At 45.2% G+C, this 24,914-nt stretch overlaps 1 protein-coding gene across 1 annotated transcript in view; it reads left to right on the forward strand.

The window, feature by feature from the left end:
- The window catches only part of LOC126418867 (probable serine/threonine-protein kinase nek3), a 373,287-nt gene that overhangs the window by 276,345 nt on the left and 72,028 nt on the right, over positions 1–24,914 (forward strand). Inside the window, exon 4 of the mRNA XM_050085864.1 lies at positions 14,651–14,936. Within this exon, the coding sequence (XP_049941821.1) occupies positions 14,651–14,936 (286 nt within the window). The remainder of the gene's footprint in view (positions 1–14,650; positions 14,937–24,914) is intronic.

Here is a 24,914-nt window from a genome sequence, read left to right on the forward strand (position 1 = left end):
TTAAACAACCTTAAGGAGACAGTTATCAACATACCAAGTGCTTTAATGAGAACACAGACCAATGTGGAAATCGTGGTCGCCTTTGACAGCCAAAATTGCTGATGTGGAGCTTATACTTTATTCTTTGTCGTCAGTTCGAATGTAATGTTGAAGAAAGGCCCATCGACTTTGCCAATTCGCCGTGTATTGTTGTAAGAGCACGCTTCGTATGTAAATGTCGTGTGACTAGGGCCTCCCGTCAGGTAGACCGTTCGCCGGGTACAAGTCTTTCGAGTTGACGCCACTTCGGCGACTTGCGCATCGACGGGGATGAAATGATGATGATTAGTACAGCACAACACCCGGTCCCTGAGCGGAGAAAATCTCCGATCCAGCCGGGAATCGAACCCGGGCCCTTAGGATTCACATTCTGTCGCGCTGACCACTCAGCTACCGGGGGCGGACGCTTCGTATATACTGGGATAGCGTTCCTTATTTAAACTTTTTTGGAAAGCAGTGTTATTGAGGTGTGTACTTAAAATTCTGCCAGTCTATCTTCTTAAGAGGTAGTTTTCTTTCCTATTTGGTATGGCTGCATTTACGTTTAGTTTGGCTGGAGTATCTACTTCACTCCATCGTTGTCTGGGAACATGAAGTCCATGATCGGTTCAACTGGACCTAAGGACCTAGTTTATTCCACGTAAACACATCCCACACCATTAAGGATCCATCACTAGCCTGTACAGTACCTTGTTGACAACTTCGTTCAACGGCTTCGTGTGGTCCGCGCCACATTCGAACCCTACCATCAGCTTTTACCAACATAAATCGGGGCTCATCCTATCAGGCCACTGTTTTCCAGTCCTCTAGGGTGCAACCGATACGGTCAAGAGCCCAGAGAGGTGCTGCAGACGATGTCGTGCTGTTAGCAAAGGCACTCGCGTCAGTTGTCTACTACCATAGCCCGGCAACACCAAATTTCGCTGCCCTCTCCTAACGAAGACGATCGACGTATGTCCCACATTGATTTCTGCGGTTATTTCACGCACTGTTGCTTGTCGGTAAGGACTGAGAACTCTACGCAAACGCCGCTGCTCTCGGTCGTTAAGTAAAGTCATCGGCTACTGCTTTGTCCGTGGAGAGAGGCAATGCCTGAAATTTTATATTCTCGGCACACTCTTGACGCTGTGCATCTCGGAATGTTGAAATCCCTAACTATGTCCGAAATGGAATGTCCCATGCCTGTACCTGTTTAATTTCAGACGTGCTACCATAACCATATCGGAAAACTTTTCACATGAATCATCTGAATACAAATGACAGCTCCGTCAAATCATTGCCCTTTTATGTCTTGTTTATACGATACTACCGCCATCTGTATATGTACATATCGCTGTCCAATGACTTTTGTCACCTCAGCGTATCTTTGTACTTCGCACTGTTATCATTGCTCTTTTGCGAAAATAGTAACAACGTTAACCTGGCACTTTTGCAACTATTGTTGGCTATATGGTCTTTGCTGCTCAAAGCCAAAAATAAATTAAAAAAGCTGTGAACGAGGATCACCGGACTACAATTGTCTTTGGTGTAGAGGGTAGACCAGCGGCGAGGGAACAGTGTCAGGTCGTGTTCGGTTCGCATTCGCTGGTGCTCGCCCGTGCGCCGCTAGTTGTCGGTCTTTCAGTAAACCATCAGAGGAAGTTCGCACCTCTCTGCTTCGGCGCTCGTAACACGGAGGGCATTCGTCAGATGCTTTGCGTGCGGTCAGCTTTTGTTGACTTGACTTGCGTGGGTGACTGAGCGGTCGGAAGAGAATGAAATGTAGGTGATAGAAGAATTTACAGAGGTGGATAAATATATGGAAGCACCACAAACACTACACATTACCATGCCTAATAAACTGTAAGAAATCAACTGACATTCAAAACAGTTTCCAGTCGTCTCAGAATGAATAAACAAACATCTGTATGGTTTTCTAGGGACTCTCATAACATTCTTCCTGGAAAACAGTGCCAAGTTCAGGTAACGATGATGGATGTGAGTAGCGATCAGGAATCCTTCTCTTCAAAGTGGACTACACTGGCTCAATAATATTGAGATTTGACAACTGTGGTGGCCAGTGAAATGAAATGCGACAATTCGCCGTCGTGCTCACAAAACCGGTTCTCGACGATGGAAGCTGTGCGAACAGGGACCCTGTCGTCTTGGAACACAGCATCACCATCAGGGAGAAAACAGTGTGAAGTGGGATGAGCCTGGTCAGCCAATATGGTCACATAATCCTGCGACTTTGCATAGTAACCAAGGTTCCCGTAGAATACAACAATAAGCCTTCCCAAATCGTCACCGAACCCCCGCCATGTTTCATTCTTGGGACTCGATCAGAAGTTGGAAACAGCCTGAAACGAGACTCATCCGACAAAATGACTATCTTCTATTGCCCAAATCGAGGTTTTACAGCTTCTGCAACACATTCTGCTCTTACGGTCATTTGCGTCACAGACGAATAGTTTTGGAATTCCAGCTTGTTCTACAATTCCCTGCTTACGCGGTTCCGTTTGTGTTTTGGTAGCTTCGAAAGTCGCGAGTGTGACATTCAGCTCTACAGTTACTTTGAGCTGTAGCCCCCTCTTAGTCCGTCACGATCCCTCAACACGTACGTTCGTCCGCGGTTTGACTTAGCGGATGATGTCTTTCGCTATCCCTGTATGCGGTACAGCTCTGCGATACAGTGTCTCTTGAAACACCAAATACTTCGACTATCTTAGTTACGGAAACACGTATTATACGAGCACCAACCATTTTCCCATGTTCGAATTCACTTGGTCCGACATAATGCACTCATAAATACATAGAACGCTGTTCTGACAACGACTGACACTTGAAAAGCATCTAGGACATTTCACAGTTGCCGTTCGTGATAATACTTAAAACATCACAACCTGTAGGCTTGGCCAACTTCTGAATTTATGTTCGAGCAAGTATTTCTTACGGTGTTCCCATATTTTCGTCCAACCCCTATAGGTATTATAGGTGCTTGTCGGGTCCAGGAGATCCACAATACAAACGCCAGTGAAAAAGAAATACGTTTGGTAGAAAATTAATACAGCGCTCGAAGGTCCAACTGTGGTCGTAAGGAAGTCGATAAATTGATTAGATTCTTCCACCATGCGGGAACAGAGAGAATAAGCGTAAGTTTTATCCATTTCTTTATACGAAGAAGTAAAAAACTGCCGGTACGATTAAGTATTTACTATCCTGATTGGTATTAAAAATATACTTTCGTTGCTTACGTTCGTGGTAACTGTAATTACATGGCTGATACATCACTGACATTTTAGAGGTGTTTGATGTAATAATCGAATATCTAAAAATCGTTTTCCCGAAATCACATTGTCTCCACTCTAACAAACGAAATAGCAGATCTTATCAAGTTCCGTATGTGACAAGTTGTATGTACATTTTATTAATTGTTCTCGAAATTATCTTGCTTATACGTAAGTGAATAAAATGCTTGAAGTGCTCCACATAGGTCACGGCAGCCATCAGGAACCATCAGAGATACAGCAGCTGTTGAATCGTGAAACACATCATCCTCTTGTCGCGGTCAGCATCTCGTGGTGTTGTGTTCACCGTTGTCGGATTTCGATCACGAGGCCCTGAGTTCCATTACCGGCCGTGTCGGGTATTTTCTCCGCTCGGGACTCGTGTGTGTGTGTGTGTGTGTGTGTGTGTGTGTGTGTGTGTGATCACCATTTCATCATCGACACGCAAGGCGCCGAAGTGGCGTCAAATAAAAATACTTGCACGAGGCAGCCGAACATCCCATATGGTTTCTTCCGGCCAGTAACGCCATAAGGACATTCCATTTTTTGTCGGGGGGACCCTACCGCTGTCGCCGCATCCCGCACCGCTGTCTTCAGACGCCTCTATCTCGTCATTGTTTCTCATTTTATTCTATTCTTGTTCACTCCAACACTTCTTGGTCACTCCTAGCCACCCTTTTCGAGGTGTTTTTCTCCTTCCAGAATATTGCCGTGAAAGTGCTTTCTTTGGTCTTCTGTCTTCTTCCATTCTTTTGACGTTTCCTAACCGTCTTGGCTGTCTTTCTCCTTTTATATCAGCAATAGTAGAATGGGTATGTATCCTTTCTCTTATTTGTCATTTCTTACTCGGTCAAGTCGAGAAATTGTACATGCTCTTTTCAAAATGACCATTTCTAAACAACTAAGTCTCTTTCTATTGCTTTCTGCGAATTCCAACAACCACTCCTACGACTCGTAAGTGGTTCCACGATGGATTTGTATAACTGCATTTTAACTTTTCAACTCATGTTTGAGGGCCAAATTTTCGGATTGCCGCCTTTCCCAGCCTGATCCGTTGTTCGATATCTCTGTCACATCTTCCATCACGTGATAGGATACTGCCAAGATACCTAAACCCTTTACACACTTTAATTTGGTGTCCGCCAGTGCCCAGATTATTTCCCTGTTCTTGGCAACAGATACTTCGTCTTCTAAAATGCTTTTCCAAACCCAACATTTTATATTTTTGCAACATCTTTTCAAGCATGTAAGATTCATCCTCTTCATCTTCTGCTGCACCCACCTGATCACCAGCATAGAGAAGTGTTTACATACACTAGTTCCCTACTTTAATTTCTATGCCTATGCGCTTTCTACACGTACGTCGTAAAGCATATGCGAGACAGATAGCATCCTTGTTTGAGTCCTCTGTTTACTGTGAAGACCTTTCTTTTCACATTTTAATGACACACTATGCGAACTTGTGGTGGTTTATGACACTTCTTACATTCCTGTTTGGTAATTCGCGTAAACACAGCACCTCGAACAATATCTTTAGTAGCACCGTGTCATATGCTTTCACAAGATCTACGAATAACAAATGACTGCTTAGATTCCTTTCCAATCTCTTCTGTTTGATCTGTCTTAGAATAAAGATGCTATCAACACACGACCTACCTCTTCGAAAGCCACTTTTTGTTCTTCCAATTCAGTTATAATCTTCTCCACTCTTCATTTTAAAACCTTCTCGTACAGCCTGGCAATTCAGGTTGTGACATTTATTCCATGATAATTACTAGACACTTTCTTGCTTCTTTTTTGTGTATGTGGCTTAGATACACTAAGTTTCTCTGCTGGAATTTCCTCCCTATACCACATATATTTGCTACATAACTTGCTTTGATATTCATGCAGAATATTGGAGCCATACGTCACTGTGTCTATTGATAAATTTCCAGGCTCGGGTGATTTCCCAATTTTCATTTCTGTAGCCACCTTCTGAACTTCTTTAGAGACTATTTTCTCTACCTCTTCACCCTCCTCATCCCTCCCCACTTGGGCTCTGTCCTTTCTTCTGTTAGCGATCCCTGAAAATGCTTCTCTAACGTAAATGTCTCCAGCTGCTAATAAGCAGTGTGTAAATGTTAACCTTTCTCCACTTATGTCGCTCGTCGGTAGTTAATGCCCAGCTTTTAAATTTGCCCCTCAGTTGTAATGAGAGGCCTGCGAAAAGCGTTAACCGACAAACGCGTCAAGTTTTGGAGTAATGATACGGAAGGCTGGAGTTGCAATTAGGTTTTAAGTCCATTACCTCCATGCGTTTCGCACTTGCGTGGATATTCAGGCACCTTCATTCATTTTTCCCTGCACTACTTTGCATGAAAAATTGTCTGATCTGAATATCGAACTTAATACCTTACGGATGGCAGTCTATACACGTTTTCTCTAGTGTAATCGTCTGCTCACAGCTACAGGCGAATGGTAGTGAACACTGGCGAATTGTCTCTTCGCTTGAGTTCGCTACCATTCGCTCCGTGTGTACAGTTGAAAGCTGAATGTTTCAGTTCACTTTTTACTACAGGAATGTGTGGCTGTCAGAAGTTAACAGTCATGAAATTGTTGCTTGCATGTTACTCGACGAAGAGAAAAAAAAGTGGAAAAGATGACGTGTGTGTTTAGGGTGCAAAAAAAATCAGAAAAATATACCGTCTTGGAAAGTTTCATACCCAATTTTTAGATCTGATGGAACGATTGAAGCAAGAACAGGATTGCAGTGGGTGTGGGTGGTGCTGGATTAAGAGGAGAATACATGCTCATACAACTTTCATTTACTTTCTTGTGACAACCTTGCCTTCCAGGAAGCCGTGAGAGACAAATAGAATACGCTACTACTAGCACCAAATTGGAAATAGTTGCAATAATTTAAAAATACGAAACAAAATACATAATATCAATGAATATCCAGTGTACCAATGAAATATTAGCCACTTGTCTTCATTCTTAGAAACCATCGGACACTAGAATTAAGCAACATCAGGCATCAGTTGCAAAAATATTACAATACATGTCACACAGTCACAGTTCAACGCATGTACGATACTATTTGGCACCTAACAGCTTTCCTCAGAACAATTTCAACGTATCTTGAGATCCCAACTTTATAAATTTTTCCTAAGCATATTACAAATGGCTACTAATGCCAAAACAAAAAGGTCATTAGAAAAACTCATTCGACAGTTCAGATTTTCATTTCTTGCGCAATTACAGAAACTAGAGGGAAAAAAGGTTACAAACAACAAGCAGACAGTAGTGACTTGGTCCGAATTTCATGCGTCTCCAACACAGAACCTGGGCCAATATTTCTAATAACACCCTAACCGCTGATAGGTCGAAGCACAATCACATCAAATAAGCCCTAACAGCTCAACCCAAGTCATGCTATGCGATGTGGGATCCGTATCAGGTGGGACTGACGGATGACATCGAAAAAGTACAAAGAAGGGCAGCTCGTTTTGTATTATCACGAAATAGGGGAGATAGTGTCACAGACATGATACGTGAACTGGAGTGGCAATCATTAAAACAAAGGCGTTTTTCGATACGACGGGATCTTCTCATGAAATTTCAATCACCAGTTTTCTCCTCCGATTGCGAAATCATTCTGTTGGCACTCACCTGCATAGGGAGAAATGATGATCACGATAAAATAAGAGAGATCAGGGCTCGCACAGAAAAATTTAAGTGCTCGTTTTTCCCGCGTGCCGTTAGAGAGTGGAACGGTAGAGAGACAGCTTGAAGGTGATTCATTGAACCCTCTGCCTGTCACTTTATTGTGAATAGCAGAGTAATCACGTAGATGTATATGTAGATGTGTTAGGATAATGCAAAAACACAGTTTGGTTGATCGGATCTCTCCACCAGGGAAATTCTACAATACTATTGACCCAGGTTAACGTTCTTAACTTCACCCGACCACCAAGGACACAAAGACATATACAAGCATAACTCCTTATATACGACAAGGAATAAAAAACTGTAAGTAGTCAGTAACTGACACTTCAAAAGACCAAAACAGCTCTATAACTTAACTAGAAAGCTCAATTACCATAACAACCTAACCAGTTAAGACATTTGTGGACAACTTACAAGTATCTTAAAGGCTTCACTTTTATTTTCAGTGCTATGCAAGGTTCCTTTTCCCGCGCACGCAGACACACATCGAACACTTGCGGCAAGAAAGCCCTACAAGTTCAGAACGCTTGAACTACCGCAGCAGACAAGTTCGTCAATAGACGCTGAGTTCACAAAACCCCCAGCGCCTAGAACAAGATGTTCAGATACAATTTAATACCCAAGGCAGAGTGCTTGCTGCAGGCACAATATTTCATCCCAAGCGATCAGACCACTTTGCAGCAAATTATACTCGTCCTTTTCGGTCCAGCTAATTCCGACGTCATTCTGCCCCATCCTCTGTACCGACCGTTTGCCATCACATGTCCACAACCCGGACTGTCACAGCCAATGTCCGCATACGTCCTCCTTTCGTCTCACGTCAGCTTGGAGGGACCGTTTATTCATTCCTGGACGACAAACAGACTCCCAGTCAGCTCCTCCTTGCCGAGCGCCGAACTGCCTCGCTGCATCCACCGCCAGGCGCCATCTTTCACCGCTGGCGGAAAACCGCTGTTCTCCGGCAGCGAGCTCTTCTCGGTTGCCGGACGCTGCGGGAAGTTCAAACACTGTCACTCATTGTGACGCCGTAACGTCTCAACGATGGAAAATGACATAAAAATGGAGACCTGAGTTCTCCTGGCGTATACAGTTTTCAAACAACTTACGGCAAAAGAAACCACGATGAAGTCTCACTTTCTTTTAAAAAAAATTGTTCTATGACATTCTTTTTATTGTGTGAAAAGTTATGGTGATATTCAGATACAACCAGAACCGGAACTGATTCTGTTTCTTTTTTTTTTTTTTTTTTTTTCTAAATCAGATGTTGTACGACTGCCACTGCAAAAGGAATGCACTTTTTTCAAATATACAACTTTTTTTTCTACATTTTTGCTGTTCACGGAGGTCATAGAAACATTATTATCGCTTGTATGCAACTGTAACTGAATCTTTTTCCGCAAGTCGCGCTGTCGTAGCACTTCGCCAATATGGCTGCTGCACTCCTCTGAAGCAACGTGTTGTTATAGAATTCCAGTATTGTGAGCACAAAACTGTTAAACATTCACAAGGGATTGAGGTGAGCATCAGATATGCGGTGATAAGGACGAAGATGTGGAAAACGAATGGAAGAAATTCAAAGTAGTCGTGCCATATGCCCTAGACAAAAATGTTCCGAGTAAGGTTTTAATGGATGGGAAAGACCCTCCATGGCTTAAGAGCCGTGTTAAAAAACTGCTACGTACACAAATAGAACTTCACCTCAGATTCAAGAGAAGTAAAAACCAAGCTGACAAACAAAATCTGAACGAAACCAAAATGAGCATGAGGAGGGCAATGAAAGAAGCATTCAATGACTTACAAGGGAACCTCCCTATCGCACCCCCCTCAGATTTAGTTATAAGTTGGCACAGTGGATAGGCCTTGAAAAACTGAACACAGATCAATCGAGAAAACAGGAAGAAGTTGTGTGGAACTATGAAAAAATTAGTAAAATATACAAACTGAGTAGTCCATGCGAAGATATGCAACATCAAGGCGAAAGAACGTCTAGGAGCGCCGTGGTCCTGTGGTTAGCGAGAGCAGCTACGGAACAAGAGATCCTAGGTTTAAGTCTTCCCTCGAGTGAAAAATTTAGTTTTTTATTTTCAGTTTATGTGACAAACTCTCATGTTTTCATCACTTTTTTGGGAGTGATTATCACATCCACAAGAAAACTTAAATCGGGCAAGGTAGAAGAATCTTTATACCCATTCGCTAAGTGTACAAGTTAGGTGGGTCGACAACATATTCCTGTCATGTGACGCACATGCCGTCACCAGTATCTTATAGAATATATCAGACGTGTTTTCCTGTGGAGGAATCGGTTGACCTATGACCTTGCGATCAAATGTTTTCGGTTCCCACTGGAGAGGCACGTCCTTTCGTCTACTAATCGCACGGTTTTGCGGTGCGGTCGCAAAACACTGGCACTAAACTTATTACAGTGAACAGAGACGTCAATGAACGAACGGACAGATCATAACTTTGCGAAAATAAAATTTTCAGTTGTGGGAAGACTTGAACCAAGGACCTCTCGTACCGCAGTTACTCACGCTAACCACGGGACCACGGCGCTCCTTAGCATACGTTCTCCTTTATGTTGCATATCTTGCGCATGGACTACTCAGTTTGTATATTTTACTAATTTTTTTCATAGTTCCACACAACTTCTTCCTATTTTCTCGATTGGTCTGTGTTCAGTTTTTCAAGGCCTATCCACTGTGCCAACTTATAACTAAATCTGAGGGGGGTGCGATCGGGAGGTTCCCTTGTTAGAAAGTAAAACTTTGTCGACCGATCTCAATAAAATCCCTATGAAATTTTGTTCGTATGTAAAATCAGTAAATGTGTCAAAACCATCTGTTCATTCACTCAGTGACAATACTGCCACAGAAACGAAAGATAACAGAGAGAAGGTCGAAATACTGAATTCGCTCTTCTGAAATTGTTTTACCGCTGGAGACTGTAACACGGTCCCTCCTTTCAATCGTCGTACGAACGCCGAAATGGCAGATATTGAGATAACCGATAGCGGAATAGAAAAAAACTACAATCACTTAGTAGCGGAAAGGCGTCAGGACCAGATGAGATGCCTGTAAGATTCTGCAAAGACTATGCGAAAGATGTTGCTCCCCTTGTAGCAGTAATTTATCGTAGATCGCCTGAGCAACGTAGGTTACCTAGCGACTGGAAGAAGCGCAAATCATTCCCATTTTTAGGAAGGGACGTAGGAAAGTTGCACACAACTATTCAACTATATCGTTGACGTCAATCTGTTGTAGGATTATGGAACATGTTTTATACTTAAGAATTATGACGTTTTTTGAGAAGGAAAATATCCTCTATAAGAATCAACATGGATTTGTGCCGTAGACAATGGCGCTGAGGTTGATGCCGTGTTCTTTGACACCAGGAAGGCATTTGACACCGTTTCGCACTGCCTTTTAGTGAAAAAATACGAAATTATCAAGAGTCGGAGCAGATTTGCGACTGGATTCAAGACTTCCTTGCGGGCAGAACTCAACACGTCGCTATTAACGGAACAAAATCGACGGATGTAAAGATAATTTCCGGAGTACCCCAATGAAGTGTCATGGGACCGTTATTGTTTACAATACATATGAATGATCTAGCAAAAAGGGTCGGATGATCTCTAAGGCTGTTCGCAGATGATATGGTTGTCTATAAGAAAGTAGCAACACCATAAGATAGTAACGATTTGCAGAATGACATCCAGAGCCAGGCTCTGGCAGTTAACTGTGAACTTAAATAAATGGAACATATTGCGCATACATAAGAAAAGAAATCCACTACTGTACACCTACACTATTGATGAAAAACCGCTGCAAAAAATCTATCTATATCCGGATCCCACTCCAGCTACTGCCGGGTCTGGGTGCTGACGGGTCCTCTCCGTTTGGCTCTGTCCTCCGACCACTTTTCTTCCTCACTTGCTGCCAGGTCACACCTCTCCTTTCCACAGATATTCTCACTCACATTTTCCATCGTGATCTTGGGTGCCCAATAGGTCTTTTTCCATCCATCTTTAGTTCTTCCATAATTTTGAGGAGTCTCTGCCCATGCATCCTCTTAACATACCCATACCATCTTAATCTATTTTTGTCAATTTCTTCTCTCATGCTTTCTTGTTTAAGGTCCTTTCTAATCTCTACATTCCTTACTCTGTCCCTTCTTGTTTTTCCCTTGACTGCTCTGAGAAATTTCATTACCCCTGCTTGCAGTCTGCTGCAGTCCCTTTGTGTCATTGTCCATGTTTTTCCACCTTAGGTGACAATAGGGAAGTAATAGTTCTTATACATAAGGAGTTTTGCTTTTTCTGAAACTTCCTTATTCCAAATCAGGTGTTTTATTGTTTGGTGGAAATTGCCTCCCTTCTGTAACCTCCTATTAATTTCGTTGGTTATTCTTCCATTCCTAGATATTTCACTCCCTAAATAAGTGAAACTTTCTGCCACTGCTGCTGCAAACAGTATCTACCGTAAAATATTTACGAGTAACTATCCAGAGCGACCTTAAGTGGAATGACCATTTAAAAGAAATAATGTAAAAAGCAGATATCAGACTCAGGTTCATAGGAAGAATCTAAAGGAAATGTATCTCATCCACGAAGGGAGCAGCTTATAAGGCGCTCGTTCGACCGATTCTTGAGTTTTTCATCTACCTGGGATCCCTACCAGGTAGGAGTGATAGAAGAGATAGAGAAGATCCAAAGAAGAGCGGCATGTTTCGTCATGGGATCGTTTAGTCGGCACGAGATCTTTACGGAGATGTTCAACAAACTCCATTGACAGACGTTACAAGAGAGTCGTTGTGGACTACTGAGAGATTTACTATTGAAATTTCGAGATAGCACTTTCCGGGAAGAGTCTCCCCACATACGTCTCGCGAAATTACCATGAGGAGAAAATTAGAGAAATTAGAGCCATTGCAGAGGTTTACCGACAATCATTCTTCTCACGCGCTATTCGCGAGGGGAACAGGGTTCAAATGGCTCTGAGCACTATAGGACTTAACTTCTGTGGTCATCAGTCCCCTAGAACTTAGAACTACTTAAACCTAACCAACCTAAGGACATCACACACATCCATGCCCGAGGCAGGATTCGAACCTGCGACCGCAGCGGTCGGGGAACAGGGTTGGAGGGCTCAATTAGTGGTACAAAAAGTACCCTCCGCCACACACCATTGCGTGGCTTGCAATGATGCAGATGTAGGAAAAAGTGCATGGGAATGACACTGTTGACGGCAGTACAGTTAGTCGTTAGGCAATCAGATTATTGTGGTGAAAGTGGACACGCCAGTGCTCGAGGAACTCCCACGCAGTGTCAGACCGACAACTGCACAATGCCTCACAATGTAAAGCGTATTCACTGTCTCACGTTGGCTGGCAGTGTGGAAAATTGACATTTTGTCTCTCTAGAATGTGTCAGCATACTGCAACAATAACGGTGATGCGGAAAATAATTTGGATGTTTCAAAAAACATTATAAATTTCTTTTGGAGTGATCCTCGTGGTTACTCCACGATATGTTATGTAGTGAAGGGAGATCATTAGCTTTTTTTTAAAAAAAATTGTTCAACATCATCTTCTCTACACTACAACTTTCTCAAAGTATGTCGAATAAAATACTGGATTTGAGACGAGTAGGCTTAGTTCAAGTGACCCTTGACCTCTGTGTTCCATTCCAGTTCAGAATTTATTAACATCCACGTCAACTAATTCAGATCAGCCTATAGATGTTAGAACGACCGCCACTTTACTTTTGGTAAGACAGCACACTTTTTATCTCCATAATTCCGCAACCTTTAAGCATTTTACGGTGGAATTTAAAACGTTTTCCGGAGTACAGGGTCTGTCCATGTTTCGGCACGCTAGCAGGTGGCTCCGCAGCTGCACGCAACGTCCTCCTCATACCCCCATGACGCCAAATGTGTCCTGCACCTTGAGACTCCTCTTCTTAATCTGTTAAGGGTTCTGCAAGTAGTGTACGGTAGGTGATAACGCAACCGATTTCTTCCCTTGGAATGAACCCTTCTAGCTTAGGAGCACTTCCTTGACACAGGATAACACCTGCCTTGATATGTAATCGTAAAGATAGCTGGGAAAACATTCTTGACTTAAAGCCACGTGCTGCAGGTGTATCAAGTGATTCTGAGTTTACGATCTGCCCCTTCCGTCCTGTTTCTCCCGTCATTCTGCGTGTTATGATGGGGATGCTATGCCGGCCCAGGGGTAGATCTTTGGGGCTGGTGGTGGTCCAAGGCACCCCCTAACTGAGCGGACTGTTTCGTTTGAGGCCGGGTCCTTATGCCTAATGTGGACCGATGCACCCCAAATTAGTGCTTCATACAATTCCACAAAAATACCTAGCCCAATTGGTGGGGATTGCTCCCTACGTAGAAATTGTCAGGTTTCTCGAGAAGCTGTAGGTGCTGCATATTTTTCTCTTCAAACCTATACGTAGGTTGTGATCCAGAGTAATTCCTAGGTATACTCGGGTGTCGTAGTGATGAATTTCCTACCCTTCATTTTAGCCTCACTAGTTTATTAGTTGTAAACTACATACCTGTGTCTTTTTTGGACTGAGACGGTCCAGATCACAATACTCTCCCTATCTTTGAAGTATGCTGCTTATTTTGTCTTTAACTTTCTCAAAGAACCTCCCTTGGGCTGTCATAGTTGTGTCATCCACATAGATAAATCGCCTTTCATCTTGAAGATCTAGCTGATCATCTGCATACAGGATGTCCCAGAAATATTGCGATAAACTTTGAGGGATTGTAGAGGGTGTCTTGAGGAACAAATCGAGTAAAGGAACGCGTTTCCGGAAAATTCATCCAACGACGCTATACAGCGTCGATGTTATAAACGCCGATGCCTGTCACTAGGCTACTCCAGCGGCAGCAAACATGGCTTTGCACGCTAACAGATCATAGTAGGAACGTCTTGTAATGTCGTTTGTTATTCAATGATCGCGCCAGATTGCCACAATCACCGGTGGAGATAATGGGGCTAGCTGCTTTGTAGACAGGCCTTGTTTCTTATGAATGCGATGTTCTGTTCCTAGGGTGGATGACGGTTCCGGACAAGGGTTTCCATCCGAAGTTTATTTTTCTCCTGGAACCCTCTAAAATCTCCAGTGTATTTCGGTATACCGGAGAAAAATACACTGAAGATGGAAACCCATGTCCAAAACTCCCACCCACTAAGGCGCATCTTCTCTACTGGCGATCGTGACAATCAATCGCGATCACTGGATAACTGCCAACATCGCGAGACATTTTGCCTATGGTCCGTCAGTGTAGAAAGTCACATTTGCTGCTGAAAGGATCGCCTAAGGCAGGCGCTCCTAGCATCATTGGATGACGCTTCTAGACACGGGTTCCCATACTCTGTTTATTCCTCAAGACACCATTTACAATGCCTCAAAGTTTGTCGTAACATTTCTGGGACACGCCGTAGAAATTGTGGAGAATCGATGAGAACACACAGCATTTAGATAACCCGTTCTTCCGGTTTCTACTGTGACTCTTCTTACCCTGCAGCATTACGTAGAATCATCTGGAGAAAATCATTCTCAGGTCGCGGTGTGTTGTGTTATCTCTGGCCTATAGAGCGTGTGCTCCCCTCTGCAGGTGTACCAGACGTCGCAGGGCTACTTCGTGGTGACGCCGGAGCGCCGGAGGCGGCGTCACAGCCACAGCCGCAGCCGGTCGGAGGCGAGCGGGGGTGGCGGCGGGCTGCTGGCGGGCGCGGGGGCAGAAGAGTCGGTGCCGCCGCCCACGCCGGCGTCGGGCCGCCAGATGTTGCTGTCCACCGAGGAGGCGCTGGCGCTCGTGCACGGCGAGATGGCGACGCTGCGCGACGGCGACGTCACGCACCAGGCCGTGCAGACCAACCTCGCCGACGTCGTCTGCGGTGGTGAGTGGGCACGAACGTCCAGCTAACTGAAAATGCTGCTTACACTGTTTGCCATCAAAACTGCAACAGCAAAATTTTAAGAATTCTATCTGTCTATGAATCACTTGCGCCTTGTCCCGCGGTTACGCAGGGTTGGCCATGGTCAATCGGATTTGGCATGTTAATTTTAAGGCGTGGCCGGATGCCCTTCCTGCCGCCACCTCAAACCCCCCAGGACGGAATTAGTGTAGCCCAACTGTCTGTGTCTAGTGGAATCCATGAATAACTAAGGCGGAACGTGGGGACCAACCCGGTATTCACCTAATGGGATGTGGAAAACCGCCTAAAAACCACATCCAGGCTGGCCGGCACACCGGCTCCCGTCGACAATCCGCCGGGCGGATTCGATCCGGGGCCAGCGCGCCTACCCGAATCCAGGAAACAGCGCGTTAGCGCTCTCGGCTACCCTGGCGGGCCTAGCGAAATTTTAAGAATGTTGCATATTAATTACAGGGGGATGAATACGTGAATAAATTTATAGCTAATCCAGTGGTGTATAGTATATAAAAATTCAACACACACAGCTGTCACCTCTGGGAGCAAAAATGGATGCATCCTGTCTCAGCAAAAGTCAAACTGAGCTTGTTTCCACATAGACATCTTTGTGACAGTCTGCCTAAAATATAAATTAAAGAGTGACACCAGCTATGACACCTGCTGGGCACGCTGAGAGATGAATGGCTGGTGGTGACAGGTAGGTTTTCTTTCTTTTTTTTGCTGATCTCATTTTGTTTGTTATTGATCGTTGCATTTGTTCGGGGCAGACGTCGCATGACACCTGTTCAGGTTCATCGTTAATCCGTTCACTCAGGTTTTTTTTTTTTTTTATTGCAGAGGGCAGCTAACCCTCTGACCGAACACGCTAAGCTACCTTGCCGATAACCGTGAGACCCAGGGCAAACACTATTAACAGTGTTTTATTGATCGCGATATATGGCGTAGTGAGGCAGGCATACCTCTCCCCGTTGACCCTGGCTAGGACTGACGAACGGGTGATGGCTTCCGCCTTGTGGTGCTAAGACGGCCCCTCGCGCTGCTAAGGCCGGCAGCCTCTTTAGGCCACGGCCTTTGACGTCAGCGGCGTGTTGTCCCGCAGTGGCGGCGCCTGGGTCTGCTGTGTACGACGCACGGCCCACTGCCCTCGGACAGAACTCGGCCGGCGGATAGCACTGTGGCGCCAAGACTCACTAGAAACTCATAGTCTGTGGCTTCAGGCATGGGCGGCAGGTTGCAAAACGGTGACACCAAGTCACGTGAAGGACTTAGTTCAGACAGCAGGCGCAGTCCGGACTCGAACCCGTGGCTGCAGCCTCGCTGTCCAGCGTCGTCCTGGCGTCGTGGTGGTACTATCGGCGTCCGGTGGAGTAATTCCTGCCTTTCTAAAAAGGAGGAAGGAAGATTGGGTTTAACGTCCCGTCGACATCGAGGTCACGAGACACGGAGCACAAGCTCGGGTTGTGTCAAGAAGGGGGAAGGAAATAGGCCGTGCCCTTTCAAATGAACCATCCCGGCACATGCCTATAACGCGAAAATAACTAAATATGAAAATTCTTTAACCACCAGTATGACTTTTCCAGTCATTTTATGACGAGAAACGATTCATCTAGAGACATTCAACGTGCTGGTGGTTATAAACAGCATATATTCGCAGAGTGTAGCGTATAACATAAAAACGATCGAATATGAGCTTTTGCTGAACCGTAGAGCGCCTTGCTTTCCGCTTGTGACGTTGAGAGCGTTCTTTATTCCTATTGGTTCTACTTTACCTAACACTTTACCGAATTATCACAGAACTTATTTTATATTTCACGTGACTAAATGGTTTCCCAACGAGAAATAGCGGGAAGTGATGTCACAAAACTCGTTGCGCTCCACTTCAGCTTAGCTAACTCGTCCCGTGTACTAACGGCATAAGTTGTACATCGCAACTGAGAAAATAATGCAGTCGAAATATCTAAGAACGTTTTATGTGTATCATGCTAATCCACCAAAAACTGAACACCGCAAATGGCACCTGATGGTGAAAAGCATCCGAAACGACCTCCCTCCCCCACGCGCGCAAAAGAAAAAAGTGAGGAGGGAACGAAGCGAATCTTCACAGGATGAGGGGGTTTGTGATGTTATTTCAGTGATTACCACATCAAAGAACTTGGCGGTATGAGGCTAGTTACCAGCATCAAGTAGCACCCCCTCTGGCCTGGATCCACGCACTGATTTGGTTGGGAAGGATGGCATAAAGCATTTTTATCTGCTCCTTGGAGACGCTGACCCACAGCCTTTGTTACTGATCTTTGATACCCTCGTAACTGGCGCACGGACTGAGATGATGCCCGAGCTGCTGTCGCGCATTTTCTATCAGGGACAGGTCTGTTGATCTTGCTGGCCACGGGAGGAGCTCAGCATCACGAAGACAGTTCATAGAGACATGTGTGTTGTGTGGACGAGGATTGTCCTACTGAATAATGGCACCACGATACGAGGGGTAACACATGAGGTCGCAGGATGTCCACCAGATACTGCTCATCTGTCCGAATTTCCTCAATTATTAACAGCCGTGGCCTCAAGTCATATCCCATATCTCCCCACACCATGACATAGGAGTAACACCGCTCATCCATCCAAAACAGTGGAAGAACTGGTCAGGACTGTACTCGTCTGAGGATCATCTGCGGTAGCGAAGAACCGTGCGATGGCATTGGTTAGTATTCCATGCATCGCAGCCATGGCACCATTCCAAACACAGCTCAGGGAACTGTAATTCCATATTCCGGATGCTGCTGGTCCCCGACCAATGGTGCGGGGTGGCAGAGTGTGTTCCAGGGAGTCCATTACTCGTTCTCGGGTAGCAGGCGCAAATGTGAAAGAGTTGTAATGTACTTGGTGCGCAATACAGCAGTCCTTGCTGCTTGTGGTCACGTTGCCGACCGGAATGTTGACGATAAGTATGCCTGCCCTCTCATTCCCATGCAGTCCAACATCGGGTCACTGTCGCATCTGAATACCCCACAAATCTGGATATTTCACAGTTAGATCAGCTGGCCAATTGGACACTCACAACGAGGCTTCCTTCAAATTTCATCAGGTGTTGATAACGCTGTGTCGCACCGCTACGCAGCGTCCCCGTGCGAGCACTCAACATCTGAGGCTGTTCACGCTTCTTTTATACACGTTACCAGGCCAAGTAACAACACGAAACACGAACAACACTCATGCACTCTGGACATTCTGTCACAGGGAACTGAATGTCTAATCATTTACATACCCGCCAATGGAGGGTACGAAGTTCCATTAATATCAACCACGTCCTCCGGGTCATTCACCTTCGTTGTCCAGTAGTACATTTCAAAAATAATTTCTCAGGACTACTTGCAACTCACCCAAAACGTGTACGCCGTCTGAAGATCAGTTTAGCTGTGAAACCAAACCTGGCAGTACGGTTGTTACGGCTGGAGCTGTTCAGTGACCCAGTTAATCAGCGATCAAGTCGTAGTTACCGACTAATTGCTGCCCCTCCTTTTATATCTCCGATGCTTCCGTAGTCAGTCTGACTGAACTAATATACCTGTTCGGATAGCTCAGTTGTTAAGAGCGCTCCCTGTCAAAACCGAAGGTTTGGCTCATTGTCAGTCCCACATTTGTAATTTGTAAATGTTGGTTCAGCTCGATAAACGCCTGCAAGGAGGCTGGTGTTCGTCCTTAGTTTGCCTAGACAGAGATCGCACATAGCAGGGAACCTCAGCCGTTCCACCAGGCTTACGTCATCTTTAGCGCCAGCTAATGAGAGCTTACATAAGACGCTTACACTGCCGTTAACGGTCGACGAGAGTCAGTGGAAATCTGTTCCGCTGCTGTATTTTCCTCTAATGTCCGCTTCGCTGCAGCGGACATGCTGGTAGGACGGTTAGAAAGTGCCGTGTGTTTCGTGTGGCCGCTTCGCCAAGGTCGAAAGATGTCTTGGGAGATGTTTCTTTGGTATTACCGTCCCTATTAGTTAAATCCCACTGGCGGATAAAAGCCAGTGAGATATGGGAGGTACTTCTTCTCTCTAGTGTGCGAATATATCGATGAGAGTACTTGCAATAAGGATAAGGGGACTGAGGCGGTGTGTCGTGCAGCATCTGAGGACAGTTACAAAGCGCAGCGAGTGAACCTTGCAGCTGCAAAAAGTGGAGGTCATTCGTCGGACAGATGCAAATAGTTAATGCCTACTGGAGGTCCGCCCAGGCTTTGGACGGATAGCACTAAACACCTACGGTTGGACGATTTGTCTCAGGTAGCGGTAAGAAATAACGAAGGGCGTTCAATTAGCATTGCAGCACTTTCTTTCCTCGGTTATTTCAGTTGAAAACATGCAGTATTTGTTGTGGGAGATCGTGGAATAGTTCCGCTTCAGCTCCTATAGTTTCATGGAGTTCTGATAGGTGGCATCGCAATACGTACATCTGTAACGGAGGTGCGTTCCGAGCAGAGAAATGTCACTGAAATTCTTTTCGAGGAAAACCAGAGTATCACAGATGTTCATAGGCGCTTACAGAATGTCTGCAGAGGGCTGGCAGTGAACAAAAGCACGTTGAGTCGTAGGGCGAGGTGTCTCTCATCATTGTAACAAGGTCGCACAAGCCTGTCCGATCTCTCCCGTGCCGGCTGGCCGCACACATATTGGAACGACTTCAGCGTGTCCGTCGCCACAGAAATGCAAACGGACTTCTCCTTCCCATGACAACGCGAGCATCACACAAGTCTGTGCACACGAGAGGAGCTCGCGAAAATTCATTGGACTATTCTTCTTCGTACATCCTACAGCCCGGATGAAGCACCTTCCGACTTTCATCTGTTTGGGCCAATGAAGCATGCATTCCACGGGAACCAGTACATGGATGATGGACAGGTTATCGATGCAGCAAGATGAGTCAACTGGCTCTGAGCACTATGGGACTCAACTTCTGATGGCCTCAGAAGTTAGAACTACTTAAATCTAACAAACCTAAGAACATCACACACATCCATGCCCGAGGCAGGATTCGAACCTGCGACCGTAGCGGTCGCGATGCGGCTGATACGTCGACCAGTAGAGTGAAACATGCAGGCATACACGGCCTCCCAGCAAGGGTTTTGTAGCTAAAAGAGCGAGGAATAATATAGTGTATTGGAATCTCGAATAAGACCAACCAGCTTTGAGCAAAAATGTGTTGCTTTGCTTATTGGAGGCCTTTCGTATACACACAAACCTTTCTCGTGCGAATCTATTAGTGAAAATCAGAATCACTAGTGTAGCTCCAAAGATTATCCTTCAGACAGAGACACAAAAATACGCCGGAATACTTTAAATTATAGGGTGCACTTCAATAAAACCGAATAACTGTGGGTACGGATTCCTGACTGGAAATGAAGGAAAAAGGTTCCGGACGGTGTGCACACCGTGCAGCGACAACAAATGATCCCGGAAGACAGCACAGGTCTGCATCGCATCCACGTCACAACAGATGTTCAAAGTGGTCTCCATCGAAGCAGTTTTCATGCAGGATACACATAATCGCACTTTGGCTTACACCATGCTGGCGGACACTTGCCTGGATTTTGTACTACGGTTCGTTCAAATGGCTCTGAGCACTATGGGACTTAACATCTATGGTCATCAGTCCCCTAGAACCTAGAACTACTTAAACCTAACTAACCTAAGGACAGCACACAACACCCAGCCATCACGAGGCAGAGAAAATGCTACGGTTCGTCTCAATATCATGTACAACCTGGTACTCCAAATCTGGTGTATCCACATTTCGTTGTCTCCATGCACGTTCGTCTTTCTGAAAGGACACATGATCACACAAACTCCCAAAAGAAACTTGAAATGTTGTGTAACGCTGTTGGTGTCTGTAAGGGTACTTGTTTTGGTGCAGCCGTGCTGCCTCTCGACCGTTCCCATCTGCTTGGCCGTACACAAACACTATCTCGGATTGTTCCAGACACGAATACCGGACTATTCTGCTGCTTACAGTACGCCGCGTCAGTCATACAGCTTGTAGCCCACAAGGAATACACGGTTTGTGGTCAGAGGATCGTTCATTTCTCAGCGACATCTAATGTGGCAACGATGCATTTCCGGCATTTCCGGACACATATTCATAGGATTTTTTCCCCTTCATTTCCAGTCAGGAATAAATCCCTGCAAATGGCTCAAATGGCTCTAAGCACTATGGGACTTAACACCTGAGGTCATCAGTCCCCTAGACTTACAAGTACTTCAACCTAACTAACCTAAGGACATCACACACATCCATTCCCGAGGCAGGATTCGAAACTTCGATCGTAGGAGCAGCGCGGTTCCGGACTGAAGCGCCTAGAACCACTCGGTCACAGCGGCCGGCACATCCCTGCAGTCTGTCGGTTTTATTATTGTTCAAATGATATAAATATACTGCTAATTACAGTCTGTTGCAGAATTATGCTCGCGTTTCATGGAGTTTATGGAAAACAAACATCCCCTGGACAAGAATCAGCATGGATTCCGAAAACAGAGATCTTGCGATACTCAGCTAGCCTTGTCTGTGCGTGAGATCCATAGCACCGTATACATACGTGCACAGCTTGAGTCCTTGTTGCTTGACTTCCGGAAGACTTTCGATACAGTCACGCACTGTTTAGGGAACAAAATAGGAACGTAACGAATATCGTACCAGATCTGCGACTCGATCCAAGACTTTCTTGCTCTCAATACAACAAAATCGGCAGATGTAAAAGTGCTTTCGGTAGTATCCGACGAAGTGTGTGATACGACAGATACTGTTTGCAGTCTGTACAAATGATCTAGTGGATAACTTCGGAAGATCCATGAGGCTGTTCGCAGATGGTGCGTATATGTTCAACGCCAGGAGGCTGTAGCGAACTGCAGGAAGACCTACAGAAGTTCCACGATTGTTGCAGGATCTGCAGTTGACCCAGGACGTGAATAAACCTAATGTAGTAAGCAAAAATTGGCGAAGAGATCCACGTCTGTACGATCACTATGTTGGTCACAAATCATTGGAAACAGTAACACCAAGGAGCAGCCAAGTACTCGCATTCGAACTCATATTCATGAAAAGAGTGGCGAGTTCCGTAAGATTACCATCACAACCTGGAAACAATCAATAAAATATTTGTGATTCTTGCGCCGCTTCCTTTTTTCGGGGTATGTGCATTGGCGGAAAGCTTCCGTATTCAAGCCGGAACCGAATAGTTGTCAGCCAGAGATTGGTGTCGGAAGGAAGTGATCTCCAGCAATAGGAAATTGCAGGTGCCGAGAGGCTCGCAGACCAGGCTGAGCAGGCGGCCGGACACGGCTGATTGCGCCGCCATTGTTTTCGTCAGACGCTGTTAGGCAAGGGCCGCGTCCGAGCCGGCCAGCAGGTGCTCACGGCCGACTAAACATATTGTGACGTCACGCTATGCCGGAATACCGGCAAATCCGAGCAGCCGCCGCTGTCCTGCGCTTCGTCAGTTCGGCGGGGGGCCGGGGAGAGATGCAAAGGGTCACAGTTTAACATCTCGCCGGGACAGATTGCTGCAGACGAAGCGGAGCGCTACACGTTCGCGACCGTAGGCGCAAATGTTAATATTCTACTAGTCCCGTGGTTGCGGCTACATCACAAACACACACACACACACACACACAGTGTGATTCAGCTGCCCCTGCATTTTATGCAACCTCCAACACCTTCAAAAGCTACATGTAGGATTTTCGTATTCTCTCGCCCGGTACGCGCGAACTATTAGTCCTACAGAAAAATGAGCAGAGCCTTTTTGTACGAAATTTAATGGAGTTAAATTTTGTACTGGGATACGTTTTCGCTTCAGGCCATGACTTCCGAGTTATCCAAGAAAAGCGTGTTTCAAGGTCACTCTTGAACATTTATCTCGAACAATTTTATAACTACGTCCTCTAATGTAAATGCATCCCAATACAAAATTTAATTACATGAAATTACTTAACAACATAAAGCTCCTACAAAAAGGTGTCCTATTCATCTTTTTTCTGTAGAACTAACAGTTTGGACGTAGCGAGGGAGAGAGCATGAAAATCGTGCATTTATATTTGGAGGCAGTGCGGGTTGCATAAAACTGGGAGGCTATGAATACGAAACAGCGTGGGAAGCTGTCCAATGGAGTGTCTTTGCTCCACGACAACTCCACATCTCTTTCTGCAAGGGACAGCATGCGCAGACGCTGCTTCTTTGGGCAGTTCCGTGGCTCTTCCTCTTTCCTCATACGAAGAAACTGTTACGTTTCAGGCGTTTCCAGAATGTCGATGAGCTGATCTTTCCAAGAGGAACGTTTCCTGAACAATTAAAATGCAGAATTCTACAAACTCCATCTAGTCGTCCATTGTTGAGCAAAATGTGTTGCGTTGACGGATGAGTATTCACAGAGTTGGTAGGATAAGAAACAGAAATGAATGTGTAAGAGATAAACTGGGAGCCTACGATTTCCCTGTTTTTGTTTGTTTGTTTGTTTTTGAACATAATTAGAACCGCACATGATTCATTGTTAGTCCATTACGTATTTTCCATCCTTACAGAATATAATCTGCCTTTTTATAACCGGCCGCGGTGGCCGTGCGGTTCTTGGCACTTGAGTCCGGAACCGCGTGACTGCTACGGTCGCAGGTTCGAATCCTGCCTCGGGCATTGATGTGTGTGATGCGCTTAGGTCAGTTAGGTTTAAGTAGTTCTAAGTTCTAGGGGACTGATGACCTAAGATGTTAAGTCCCATAGTGCTCAGAGCCATTTGAACCTTTTTTTTTTTTTGCATTTTTATAAGTATACATCTTTTATACAACCAAAGCAATTACTTTTGATTCAAGTATAGTTACTTGCACAAACATAAGAAAATATTAATAATTATTGTTGTTATTTTGTACTGAGTAGAACGTTTCTCATCATGATCAAAGGCAACAGTTTCCTGTTATTACCGATAAAAGCGAAAGTTGTTTATCAATAAAAGAATTATGTGTTATATATCTTTGACGAAGTATTAAAGCGAAGTTAGATTTTTTGCGTTACTTTTTATTTTTACGCTTTTGTTGAGTAAATTGCGTTTTCTAGAATTACATAATAAATTTGTACTGCATGCTTTATTTTTACTACAACTTCGTTCTTCTTCTCGTTAAAGATCGACAATTTTCGAATAAAATCGCAATTAAACGTCGAAAATTAAAGTTTTATATAAACACTGTTTATTCCTAAGTACCAGGCCGGAGGATAACTATGTAGAACAAAAATATTTCGTAGTTTACCTTGTCCTTTATATATCTTCACTCAGTTTCTGGACGGTTCACCGCTTCCGGTTTTCAGGGGCACCTAGTAATACATTCATCGCATACGTAAAGAATGCGATCGTTATGAGGTAATGCACGACATGTATGCACTCACCCACCGTAGAGATAATGTGAGTACGACCTGAACTGAGCATAGCTACCAGGAAAACTACCGTAGTGTACGCTTACTTATGGTAGTCTACGGTAGTATTACAATTGTCTTGGTAACAGATGGGTGCCTGTGGGAGCTGCGACGTCGTAGCGTGAGCAACACGCCCGCGATGGCGCCAGCCAGATATCAGACGGAGATCGCTTGATGGGCGTAGCAAGTGCGCTGCATCGCTGATAGGGTCGGCCTGGCTTTTGCACAGGCGCGACATTTCGAAGCGCAGCGGCTTCGTGACGCGGCCTGCGCTATCGCGACCGCACCCGCCGCTATCTGTGGCGGCCCGTCACTTCAGCCGCCGCCATCTACCAAGCGCGCGTGGTCCGTCAGGCGCCAACAGCTGCATCTGGCGTCACAGAAGCTCAGCACAGACACATCTTATTCTGCTGGGAAGAGAGGGGGCAAGGGCTGCAGCTGTCGACTCGTGCATTGGAGAAAGCAGTGAAGGAAGTGAATGGAAGATTCCATAAAGGGAAGC

This window comes from Schistocerca serialis, chromosome 9 (genome assembly GCF_023864345.2).
Source record: "Schistocerca serialis cubense isolate TAMUIC-IGC-003099 chromosome 9, iqSchSeri2.2, whole genome shotgun sequence".
Taxonomy (NCBI): Eukaryota; Metazoa; Arthropoda; class Insecta; order Orthoptera; family Acrididae; genus Schistocerca; species Schistocerca serialis.